At 42.1% G+C, this 13345-nt stretch overlaps 1 protein-coding gene across 2 annotated transcripts; it reads left to right on the top strand.

The window, feature by feature from the left end:
- The first annotated feature begins 495 nt into the window (after nt 1–495).
- neurod2 (neuronal differentiation 2) lies at nt 496–3608 on the top strand. 2 transcript variants are annotated; one of them, XM_017720555.2, is made up of 2 exons: nt 496–834; nt 2293–3608. In XM_017720555.2, the coding sequence occupies exons 1-2, from the start codon at nt 593–595 to the stop codon at nt 3383–3385; spliced, it is 1335 nt and encodes a 444-aa protein (XP_017576044.1). In that variant the 5' UTR covers nt 496–592; the 3' UTR covers nt 3386–3608. The 2 variants fall into 2 exon arrangements, with proteins under 2 accessions (XP_017576044.1, XP_037399882.1); XM_037543985.1 differs by lacking the exon at nt 496–834 and adding an exon at nt 863–1382.
- The last annotated feature ends 9737 nt before the right edge of the window (nt 3609–13345 follow it).

The raw sequence follows: 13345 nt of genomic DNA, 5'->3' as shown, positions 1-13345 counted from the left end.
AATGGAAAAATGATGTAAACATGGACATGCCCCCTTTTCCTGTTCCACTATGTATTTGTCCCTCTTGTTCTACATACAAAAAGATGAATACAAGGCCACACATGCTTGTGCACTCTTTCGTGACCTAAGCATGGATATCAGTCGCCCCAGAAGGGCTTGGTAATAGATGCCCAACTGGAAAAAATGGACGTAAAAGTCGACAAGGCCCTTTTTTTATTCCAGTATGTATTTTTCCAGCTTGTTCTGCTAAACCTTTTGTGCTAAGGAGTGGGAAATTGTTTTATTTATTCATGTAGATAGACTCTCTCTCTCTCTCTCTCTCTCTCTCTCTCTCTCTTTCTCTGTCTTTCTTTCTGCCTCTCTCTCTCTCTCCCTGAGCCTGTGTGTAGAGGATGTTCATGTGTGTCCGTTCGTGTGATTGTGTGTGTGTTTGCGAGTAAGTGTGTGTGTGTGTGTGTGTGTGTGTGTGTGTGTGCGGCGGCGACAGATGGCGGGCCTCTCTTCCCCGGGGAAGGCAGAATCTCGGCGAATGCGGCTGCGTGTCAATCACCCGCTCTCATGTGATGGCTCCTGCCAGTGACGTGCCCACCATATGGCCTGGCATCAGAGCGGGTATGTAACCCTGCCTGCCAGCCATGCCACACCGTCTCTCTGCGCGGCCGGGGAAAGAGTAGCGCTCACATCGGATCACACACACACACGAGAACCCACACATACGCACACCCATAGACCCTCGCCTCGACTCCTGCCGGAACATCCTATTGGGTTCTTGGTCCCTGAAGATGATGTAGACGGAGGAGGTACCTTCGCCCAAGCAAGTGCACTACCAACAAGGTGAGTTTTGGGATACATCAACACTTCCTTCCATCAGATTTAGCAGCGATACGGCATCTCCCATCCCTGGTTGTTGTCGTGTTTACTGGGAGGCTCCCTCGTCCCCAAGCAATCCCATTAATCTGCACGCTGCCGTGGGATCTAATCAAGGCGAGGCACCTAATCCCGGCAACCTGTCCGCCTTCAAGCGGACGAGAATCGACAACCGCCGTGGTCTTTTTCACACTCTCCGGGACGCATGTAGTTCATTCAGCTTGATTCGATCCGGCTTCGATAAGGCAGGCGGCTCTCATTGTTCTAAGGGTGAACTGCTCAAAGAAGAAGAGAGAAGACGTAGGGACCGCGGGGGGCTGCGAATGTTTTTAGACAGTTTTGCCTCACTTCACGCCTAATGGATAAGGTTTTTTCACCAGCAAGGTCAAACTTAATGGCTCATTTGGACATTTCCTCACGTGTCAAGTACGAATCCAGGCTTGTGGATGAAATTATTTTTTATTTATTGGCAAGTGCGCAAATTTGAATTCATACTGAGAAATCTCAATCATAAGGCATGTTTGTAATTTTGACTCTTTTGTCTTCATTCAAATGATACTTTATAATTCATCTGAATGTCAAAATATGAATATAGTTAAATATTGATATGCATTTTTGTGTTAATTGCATTGTATTTTGTGGTGTCTTGATGTTACAAACTTGCAACTATTGTAGCCTTTTTTTTTCTTTTACATTAGTAGTGTCTATTTGCCAGCACAGCTGAAAAGGAAAAAGAAGACGGGTCTTTTTATCTTGTTCTTTTTTTTCTGGCCCATCATGGCATTAGCTGTGCTGGAATGCCGCCAGGATGCAGGAGAGGGGGAAGAAAGGGTGGAGGATGGATGAAGGGGGGTAAGGGGGGGACCCAGTGCTCAAAACACCCCTCGGGACCCCGTAATAGGGCCCGTGCGCGGAGGGGCCGGCAGGGGCCACAGAGGGCCGTGCGTGTGGGGAATTGGGGAGCGAGGCCGTCTGGCGGTCGTCTGTCAGTGCCAGCAGCATCCCTGACTTCCATCGAAGATGCACTGATGAATTTCCTATTTATATATCATTGTTTTATTGTTGATGTTGGATCCTGGGGGTCTAGGTTGTTCCCATTTTGGTCAGGTGTTCTTCTTATTGAGAAATGCAACCTGGCACAGAATTGCTTACAACAGTGGTTCCCAATCTTGGTCTTGGAGTATCCCTGCCCTGCATATTTGGACCTTTTCCCTGCTTTAACCCAACTGATACAACTAATCAGCAAATAACAACCCTTTCCTAAGTTGAACTGGCTGTGTTAAAACATGGGAAATGCTACCTCTGTGAAGACAAAGGGATTCTGCAATGCAGGGCAAGGCAACTCCAGGATCAGCATTGGGAACTACTAGTTTACAGCAACAATCGTTTGCTTGTCTTTTAACCTGCTCTTGTCTTGCATTCCAGTGCTGGTGGCGCCATGCTGACGCGACTGTTCAATGAGCCGTCGCTGCTGGCGGATGCACGCAAGTTCCCGGGCTGGGTGGATGACAGTGGCAGTGAGGACTCCAAGACCAACGACAAGGACGAGCAGGACCCCTGTCGTTTGGGACTAGATGAGGACCTGGACGAGGAGGGCGATGGTAAGGGTGTCAGAGTTGGGCGATCAGCAGCAGGTGATGAGGACGACGACGACGACGATGACGATGAAGGTGGCAACGATGACGACGAGGATGGTGGTACAGATCGGCCCAAGAAGCGTGGCCCGAAGAAGCGCAAGATGACTCCGGCACGTCTTGAACGCTCTAAGATGCGACGGCAGAAGGCAAATGCTCGGGAGCGAACACGCATGCATGACCTGAACTCTGCGTTGGACAACCTGCGCAAGGTAGTTCCATGCTACTCCAAGACCCAGAAGCTGTCCAAAATTGAAACACTGCGCCTGGCCAAGAACTACATCTGGGCACTGTCTGAGATCCTGCGCAATGGCAAGCGGCCCGATGTGGTCTCCTACGTCCAGACATTGTGCAAGGGCCTGTCGCAGCCCACCACCAACCTGGTGGCTGGCTGCCTGCAGCTGAGTGCCCGCAACTTCCTGACTGAGCCGGGCAGCCAGGATGGTGTTCGAGCGTTTCATGCTGAGACGCCCTTCCAGTACCCATACCAGTGCGCCAGGCTGGGCACCCAAGGTCCAACCCTGCCGACTACGCCATGCTCAGCTGCCCACGCCCTCCGGGGCCACTCCTACTGCCCACCTTATGACTACGCCGCCTCGCCGGACTATGCCAGCCCTGAGTATGATGGCGCACCCCATAGCCCGACGCTCTGCGTCAATGGCAACTTTGCCTTTCGACAGGATGCCCCCGCAGTATCGCCAGACGCAGAGCGGCCCTTCCATCACCATCACCACCATCATCACTACTCTATGCACTACCAGCGCACTGCTGTCCCGTATGGAGGCACCTCGGGAGCTCGCGGTGGCGCTTCGGAAAATGCCCCACCCTTTCATGATGTGCACGGGCCACCTTATGAGGAGCTGAACTCCTTTTTTCACAATTGAAGCTTCTTAGACTGGGTGGGAAAGCTACTAAATAAAAAAAAATATATGTTTTTTTTTTCATCCCAAAAACTTTAAATTTCCATAATGCTCGTGTGTCAGTGGCAGAAAAAAAACTGCTTTTCTACAAAAAGAATGGACTTTTATCTTGCTTTTTTGTTAATCGTCGTCACGGAACTATAATGGACCAAAATGTGGAAAAAATTAATAAATGGATTCAAACAAGCTAATGGTTTACCATAAAGTCATTCTTACTGTATTTTTTCTTTTTTTATTAATCATGTATTCAGAATTTGAGTATGATAGGGATATTAAAAGGAAAGGAAATAATAAAGGACATATTACCAAATAAAAATAAGAGAAGTACTTAAATAAAATGACACAGGGAACACCTTTGAATAAAATGGGAAATGTTCAATTATGGATAAAATTAGAGGAACATGACTCGCAGCTTCAGTAATTTCTACTACAGTTCTTCTCCCTGGTTTTCAGCCTTTTTTCATTCTTTTAATTTTTGATCTTGATAACTCAGCACTGGTGTAACAGGGTTTATGGTTTGTTTCTTTGATTTATTTATTTAGCTATTTATGAGTCTATTATCTGTGCCCTTGTCTCTAAAGTGTGTGTGTGTGTGTGTGTGTGTGTGTGTGTGTGTGTGTGTGTGTGTGTGTGTGTGTGCGTGTGTGTGTGTGTGTGTGTGTGTGTGAGGTTCATTTCTAAGAAATTACTATATATATATATATATATATATATATATATATATATATATATATATATATATATATATATATATGAGATTATATATGATTATGTATGATTATATATGATTGTATATGATTATATATGATTATGTAGTTGTGTAAGTAATTTCGTGTCTGAGTGTATCTTGTTGGGGTGAAATGAATGCAATGGATGTGATATAAAATTAATCATATATTTTACATACAAAGTATAATAAATAATATATTAAATGCGGATGATAAACAAAATAACATACCTTTACAATCAATAATCAGTAATAAGGCAATTTAGTACGATTGATTCTTCAGCCCAGTCCAGTCATTAAAGCCATTCTAACTCCACAGGAAGGGCTTCATTCACTTCTACTGACTTCCATTTCATTCCATTCATTTCGTCTTTATTCTTTTACAGTGTTGAATCTGTGGTTTCTGTAGTGAACACTATAGTGAGCACTGCAGTGAACACTGTAGTAAATACTGCAGTGAATACCATGTAGTGAACGCTATAGTGAACACTGTAGTGAACACTGTAGTGAGTGACTGAGACGCTGCTGTTCAGCCCTTTATGGTCTGTTTAGGTGAAGAACGCGCTTCACAGCCAGACCGCGCGGATATGAGGCTGAAATATTATTCATTTTCACTCATTACTGAAATATTATTATAGTGTTTTTAAACTGAGCCGCCCGAAGCGATCCTCCTTTACAGTGACGTCATTACAAAGAATAATAACAGGAATAATTTACACGGATTTACCTTAAATAAATAAACGCTATGAATAAAAATCACGAAATGGAATTAAAACGAAATTTTACATTATGTTCTATTTTTAATGTTCGTTTTTTAAACGAACGATAGTAATAATAATAATAATAATAATAATAATAATAATAATAATGTCAGTCTAATGTTTTATTAATTCTCGTCAAATTTATTCTAAATTTGCAAAAACTAAACGAAAACTTTCTAAAATTTTAAAGAACATAAGCACAAATTTCACGAGCTGGAAATAAAAATGATTTCGTCCGGATGAGAAGTCGCGTGAGCGAGAAAAAGAAAAGAAAAGAAAAGAAAAGAGAAAAGCGGGCGAAGGCAGATCAGCGCGAGCTAATAAAAACTCCTTTTCACGTATTTCGTCTGTTCTGTTTGCCGCAAATACAAACAACGTTCCACCTTTTTCTCTAAACAAACCAACAAACAAACAAACAAACCAATTAAACTGTTGCAGTGACGCAAATGAACAGAATGAAGGAACAAACTGTCCTGTTCTTTGGCGCGCGCAGGTCCAGAGGTGCAGCCGGTGCCCCCCGTCCTCCGCCTGCTGGTGGGGTTTGGAGAGCTGCCCCGGGACCCGTCTGCCCCATCTGCCCCACACACACACACCTACACACACCTACACGCTCACACACACTCACACACTCCTCCGCGCTCCGCTCTGCGCTCTCCCGCGCTCGCGCTGCTGCGCCTGGAGCGCGCGCTTCATTGATCCCGGTGTTAAATAAGCGCGTGAGCTTTTTATTTTGGAGTTTATTAATGATTATTAAAGTGTGGCTGGGTGCTTCTATTCACCCCAGCGGAGCCGGAATACACACACACACACACACACACACACACACACACACACACACACACACACACACACACAGTCAGAACACAAAGAGGATCAAACATGTTTATAAAAGTGTTTAAAAGCGGTTCAGACTCCGGATCCAGGCCGCTCTGTTCACACAGCAGATCCGGATCAGTTACAGGAAAAATCAGTCCGTCCGAATCGAATCCGTCCGTCCGAATCGAATCAGTCCGTCTGAGTCTGACTCCTTCATTTCATCTGATCTCACTTCATTTATCTGAAAGGCTTTTTATTTGTGGATCTCATTGTTTGCTTATGTGCTTATTTATTTATCCACACTTCTTCACTGTTTGCTACTTTTTAGGACTATTTATTTCCATCCATCCATCCATTTTCTAAGCCGCTTCTCCGTCAGGGTCGCGGACTATTTATTTCCATTCATTTGTAATTAATTATTTAACGTGATGAATTTGTCCTGCATTGTGGGTTTGTTTATTTATTTAAGTATATATTATCTAAGGGTAAAAGGATAAAAATGTATGTTTCTATTTATTTATTGATTGATTTATTTACTGAGGTCTTGTCCAATTTAAAATTGATGATTTATTTATTTGTTTGTTTATTTATATAGTCGTGCATTGCCATTCCATCTATTTATTTATTTAATTATTTATATATGTCAAGGGGGAAATTTATAACTTTTTGAGGATTGAGGGTCTATTCATTTATATACCTCCAATAAACACATTTATTTATTTATTTATTCATATCAAAGGAAAAAATGCTTATTTATTAATTTATTTATTTGCCATTGTGAGTCTATACATTTCTCTGTCGAAAACAAAGATATGTATTTTTTTATACATTTATTATTATTATTACTGTTATTATTAGTAGTAGTAGTAGTATTTTGTTTATTTATTTAATAATTTTTTGTACAATGCACTGACCTCACTGATCCCTCAGAGATGTCCGAGTCCCACACAGCCCCCGCCTGAGCAGGTGTGTTTGGCCTCAGAGGGTGGTCTGTCCATCAAACTGAAACTCCCCTGTTTTTTTTCTGCCGCCGTTTTTCATGCAGTTCTTACACCCTTTAATAACAACCCACTACATTGATGGATGTATTGATAATGTAAACTGATCTGCTGCTCACTCAAAAAAATCTCAATTCATGTTGCCAGATATCAGGAGTTTGATCTCCATCTCCTGAATTACACTGACTGTTATGAATGTCCTGTTTGCATCACTCTGAGCAGTTGAACCTACTGTGGATGTCTGACCGTCACAAATCAAGAGTATAAATTAACCCAGATTAAGTTCCCTGCTTCACGCCAGGTCTTAAGAATTTGATTATTGTCATTTAATATTCACTGATTATCATAAATGGCCTGGTCTTATTATCCCAAACAATTGGAGCCTTTATAGGCATCTGGACGAAGGTTTCTGTTGGACCCGGACACTTTTCCCAGCTCAGCGAATGACCAAGCAAATCAATTTCCCAGGCCACTGCTGACATCTAAATCATCTGACTGGGCCTTCAGCTCGGAGCTCCATTCGGCTCATGCCAGCACTGGCGCACTGTCCGTTCAGAGCCGCGGAACGACCCCCTTGATTTCTCCAGGGATGGCGGATATTAAGCGTTCAGGACCCGGAGGGTAAAAAGGCCAAATGGGAGATGAAATGGGGGCCACTTCCTCCTTTCAAGCCCCCTGCGGTAGAGGTGAGCTGAAGCAGTGCAGGAAGGGCAGAGGCTTTTGGCATGGAGGATTGTGCTCCTACATATTTACACTTTCACACTATTTAAACATCATTGTGGAAAAATGTCTGTATTTAGGCTTCATTGTTTAGGGACTTTCTGAAAACAAGAACAAGGTATGGACATCTCGGAAAACAGTGCAGCCCATGGTGTGAGAAAAAGACCTTAACCTGACCTTAACCGGACGTCTTTTGGAGTGACGTCCTGAGGCTTTTGGGAAGGAACCGTAGGGGGCCACTCCTCTGGGGTATGTGCCAAAAGCCTCTGTCCTCCCTGGACCCCGCTTCAGCTCACCTCTTCAGGAGCACTAAGGCTGCCAAGCCGCTAAACGCCCTAGCGGCGGCCAGTGGGGGCAGTCCCGGCCTGGGCAGTGCCAGCTGCGCCCGCCTGCGGTGCCAAACGGCAGGCAGAGTGCTGTGGCCTGGCCAAGCCTGCACTGCTGGGTGGAGCCGGTGTTTCTTTCCTAATTCAGCAGCATCTGTTCATTACACTTCATGTTTCATGCGGGAGCGAGCCGGAATAGCTGAGACACAGGGGCGCCCAGGGTGTCCGGGGCATCCGGAACTCAGGGGACGCTCTATGGACATAAAAATGTTAGGCGCGGTGCATAGAGCGAAAGCCATCACATCAAACCTGAAGTGGCCACATTTGTGCTGGTCACTGTTTGACCTTGTAAAGGCTGCATTTCCATCCAAAACGAGCAAATTTGTCATGTTTACCTTCTATATGTGCATTTAAAAACAACAATTTAAAAAAAAAATTGTAAACATAAATAATTGCTCATTTTACATGTCAATAATTCCTATTCCTACATCCTAAAACACTGCAGAAGTAAATGTTGTATGGTGAATACATTTAAAAGTAACAATATTGCTTTCCGATAATAATATAATAAGGTAATCAATTACATGGTGATTAATTCATTAATTAATGGACTCATTCTAATTAATTGTAGGGCAAAATTTTAAAAACAAGCGTGTAGATTGAAAAAAAGGCTACAACTTCATTTAATCCCAAATGAAATACATGAAATTTGTAGCTATACAGATTATTTGGATTAGATTATCATGGGGTATTTCAGTTGATTGGTCACTCCCCTGGGACCACAGAAGCACTGGGGTCACATCAAAGGGTCAGTTTGCCAAAGGCACACGTTCAAATTAGATTAAGGCCGGCTGCATCTCCATCTGTAATCAAATTAATTTCTGAAATGGCGAATTTGGATTAAGATTTTTGGCCAAATCCCAGAAAGGGCTAATCGCATGTTCCATTTTCAGGGGCCCGTTGGTGAACTCAGCCGCATCATGTGAAGCGTGAAGCATTGAGGCTGTTAAATATTCAAACGCCCGTTTAAATATTAATACGCCTCGTTTTTGGATAATGATCTTTGACCTCTGAAACTCAATTCTGTTTGTTCTCGGCAATAAGCAACTACATAACTTACATATTAAGAAATGAAGGTGATGAACTGTCACTGGGGCAGTTCCCCTCTGGTCACTGGGGTGGGACCCTCAGGTGTCCATCTCAGTCCCTTTAGTCAGGGAACATAACTGAACCATAATCCACTGAAATGATCTGTTGTAAGCTGTACTGACTCCACACACCCCGCCTCGCCTCCAGGCTTTTATTTTACTGTTCTGTCTTAAAACATTCGGTTATTAAAAGGTACAAAAACACACCTTTCTCCTAGGACAAACTTTTGTAAGGTGCACAATCAGACCTTAAAACCACTGCTGTACCTTTGAGGGATCATTTACTCTCTTCGTACCTTGATTAATGAAAAGTGGACCTTTATTTCTAACAATATAGTTTACTAAATCATATCTAACTCATATAAGTCAGAGGGTACCATGTCTAACGATTCATAACTGAATTATAATCCTGCTGTTTGAGGGATTATAGGAATCTTGGCTGCAGATTACGTGCATCACGAATATGCGCACGTACAGCAGGGCCCCGCTCTATTCATGTGCCACCATCCCCCGGTCTGCATGCCAGCCACACCCTGGCAGTGCCAGTCATGTAGGTTGGCACAGGGCTGGCAAAACCCATCAAAATTCCACAGCATCTGTTTGCTGCAGCAGAAAGAAAAGCGCCGCTTCCACCCGTTTGAGGAAAACATGCTGAAGCCCTTCTACAGGGTTTATACCTGTTTACAGGTTAGTGGATAGTAAATCTTATATTATATAAGATTATAATAACTGCGTACTCTGAGGGATTATAGCAGTGTTTAAATGTGCTTGTAGGTCTTGACTAGTGCAAAGGCTTGCGACGTCCAGCGCCCAGGCCGAATGGCGCTGACCGCAGTTGTAGACGGCCCCGTAAATGCAAAATACTGATTAGCATTCCTTAAAATATGTGTAAGTGTGTGTGCACCAATTTTATATTACATGCAGATGGCTCACGGTCACCCAGTGGTCAGGCCGAACGTGCTGACCGTTTGCTATTCCAATGTTGCAGTGACCCACGAATCCGTAATACTGAAGACTGTTCCTTAACCCCCCCCCAAACAGCAAGCTTATTATTCAGTATAATAAGATCTAAATCAAACCTTGCGAAAAAGATATTACTTTAATATGCAGAATTCAGAGGCCACCTTTCATTCATTTCATTTACAATTATTAAGTAATTCCAGTTGCTAGGTATTAAATAATTCTCATGAGGACTCTTAACAAACACAAACCTTGGACAGTCCATCCTTTCACTGTGAGAGGACAACTCAGTGCTATGGGTCACTACCAGAACAAAACAAAACTTTACCAAATGTATCAGTAGTGACCGTTTCGGTAATGACAGTTTTAGCCAATTTTGAGCAGAACTCAAATTACGTGACTAGCAGACACAGCTTTGAACAGCTGCACACACATAAATCCATAGTTTTCATTAAAACACACAAAAAATGAACACATAATAAACCTATACATCATATTTATTTTTGTGTCATTTATTGTTGTTTACTGCTTTTTTATTAACATTCCATTTTTTCAATGCCTAAACAAAACTAAACTTTACCAAGTGTTTCAGCTTTGACAGTGGTAACAATTGTAGCAAACGTTGAGCAGAGCTCAACTGATATAACTAGCAAACACAGCTTTGAACAGCTGTACACACATAAAATAATGATATTTTTCATTAAAACTCCAAAATTTACTTAAGTGTTGCGGTAGTGATAATTTTGAATGTTCTTCATTGAAAAGAATGGAAACTGTAATAAAGGTAACGCATGGATAAATACTGAAAAGATATATATGAAAAAGATTATTTATATATATATATTAGTATTGTAATTTTCTGCTGTGGCTTTTGCTTTTTTAATCACACTGAAAATTGAAAACTTTTATTGAACTTTCCATTTTGTCACTACAAAAACAAAATAAAACTTGACTAAATGTTTCAGTAGTGACCATTTCGGTGGTGACAATTCTAGCACATTTTGAGCAGAAATCAAAGTACATGACTAGCAGACACAGCTGTAGTTCTTGCAAATATGTGTTTCGGTAGTGACAATTGTGAATGTTCCACACTGGAAAAGAATGGAAGCTGTAATAAAGGCCAAAATCAAACACATTAAATACTGAAAAAAACGATACATTATATTTATTGTTTCATTTTCTGTTACGTTTTCTATATTTTCACACACATTCCATTTTTTCACTGCAAAAAAACCTAATCTTTACCAAATGTTTCAGCAGTGATTGTTTCGTTGGTGACAATTCTAGCTAATTTTGAGGATTAATCAAAGTACATGACTGGCAAACACAGCTTTGAACAGCTGTTTTTCATTCAAACATAAAAACAAATTACTTTAAAAGCAAACTCCAGCAAGTATGTTTTGGTAGTGACCATTTTGAATGTTCTACACTGAAAAGAATGGAAGCTGTAATAAAGGTAAAGAGTGGATGAAATTAACACGAACAAAATAAAAATATATTTATTTTTTGAGGCTTCTGTGTAATTTTCTGTTATGTTTCTACTTTTTTAATGAATATTCCATTTTGTCACTACTCAAACAAAGTAAAACTTCACCAAATGTATCAGTAGTGATTGTTTCAGTAGTGACTGTTATGGTAGTGACTGTTTCGGTAGTGTCTGTTTCGGTAGTGACTGTTTCGGTAGTGACTGTTTCAGTAGTGACTGTTTCAGCAGTGTCTGTTTCAGTAGTGACTGTTTCGGTAGTGTTTGTTTCATTCGTGACTGTTCCAGTCATGACCGTTTCAGAAGTGTCTGTTTCGGTAGTGACTGTTTCGATAGTGACTGTTTCAGTAGTGACTGTTTCAGTAGTGACTGTTTCAGCAGTGACTGTTTCAGTAGGGTCTGTTTCAGTAGTGACTGTTTCGATAGTGTCTGTTTCAGTAGTGACTGTTTCGGTAGTGTCTGTTTCAGTAGTGACTGTTTTGGCAGTGACTGTTTCAGTAGTGTCTGTTTCAGTAGTGACTGTTTCGGTAGTGACTGTTTCGATAGTGACTGTTTCAGTAGTGACTGTTATGGTAGTGGCTGTTTCAGTAGTGTCTGTTTCAGTAGTGTCTGTTTCAGTAGTGACTGTTTCGGCAGTGAGTGTTTCAGTCGTGACTGTTCCAGTCATGACCGTTTCAGAAGTGTCTGTTTCGGTAGTGACTGTTTCGATAGTGACTGTTTCAGTAGTGACTATTTCAGTAGTGACTGTTTCAGTAGTGTTTGTTTCAGTCATGACTGTTTCAGTAGTGACTGTTTCAGTAGTGACTGTTTCGATAGTGTCTGTTTCGGTAGTGACTGTTTCAGTAGTGTCTGTTTCGGTAGTTACTGTTTTGGTAGTGTCTGTTTCAGTAGTGACTGTTTCAGCAGTGACTGTTTCGGTAGTGTCTATTTCGGTAGTGACTGTTTCGGTAGTGACTGTTTCAGTAGTGACTGTTATGGTAGTGTCTGTTTCAGTAGTGTCTGTTTTAGTAGTGACTGTTTCGGTAGTGTCTGTTTCAGCAGTGACTGTTTCGGTAGTGACTGTTTCGATAGTGACTATTTCAGTAGTGACTGTTTCAGCAGTGTCTGTTTCAGTAGTGATTGTTTCAGTAGTGACTGTTTCAGCAGTGACTGTTTTGGTAGTGACTGTGTCGGTAGTGTCTCTTTCAGTAGTGACTGTTTCAGTAGTGACTGTTTTGGCAGTGACTGTTTAGGTAGTGAAAATTTTAGCTCATTTTGACCAGAACTCAAAGTACATGACTAGCACACACAGCTTTGAACAGTTGCCCACACAAAATATCATCATATTTTCCATTAAATCACAAAAAAATGATTTAACTGCAGCAAATATTTGTTTCGGAAGTGAAAATTCATAATGTTCCACACTGAAAACAATGGAAGCAGTAATAAAGACAAACAGTGGATGCTCTAAACACTGACATAATGAAATTATATTTAGTTGTTAAAGCTTCTGGGTAATTTTCTGTCACAGAAAATTAAATCATCTGTACTTCTTGGTCATAACAAGATTTTATTTGAAGCAATTTCGGCCTACGTTTTTTTGGTCAATTCATCCTAAAATGTCCGCATGATGTAAAGGACAGTGAAGCAGTAGCGTTATGAGGTTTTTCCATGATGAGACACAGTTCCAGAAGTAATCAGCCCCCTGAGTTTAAGGGGTTAAACGTGTGTGTGTGTGTTTCCTCAACAACTACACAGTGCAGTAGCGGCAGAGTGTGTTTACGCAGCGAGTGCATGCGAGTGCAGTGGGGTTGTTGCTGGTCGGCACAGATGGTGTGTGTGTTTGGGGGGGGCGAGGGGGGCTGATGCCATGCGCTGGTCACATGGGCATCAGTAATTGGGCGCCATATTGCCCGGTTTTTGGGGCTTTTGGGGCGGCCGGAATCCCAGCTGGACCTGTCAGACGGCATCGCGTCCAGATCACTGCCCTCTACCCTCCATCTTTC

The sequence above is a fragment of the Pygocentrus nattereri genome, chromosome 13, assembly GCF_015220715.1.
Source record: "Pygocentrus nattereri isolate fPygNat1 chromosome 13, fPygNat1.pri, whole genome shotgun sequence".
In the NCBI taxonomy this organism is placed as follows: Eukaryota; Metazoa; Chordata; class Actinopteri; order Characiformes; family Serrasalmidae; genus Pygocentrus; species Pygocentrus nattereri.
Note: the sequence above shows the minus strand (reverse complement) of the source record. Positions and strands in the feature narration are given on the sequence as shown.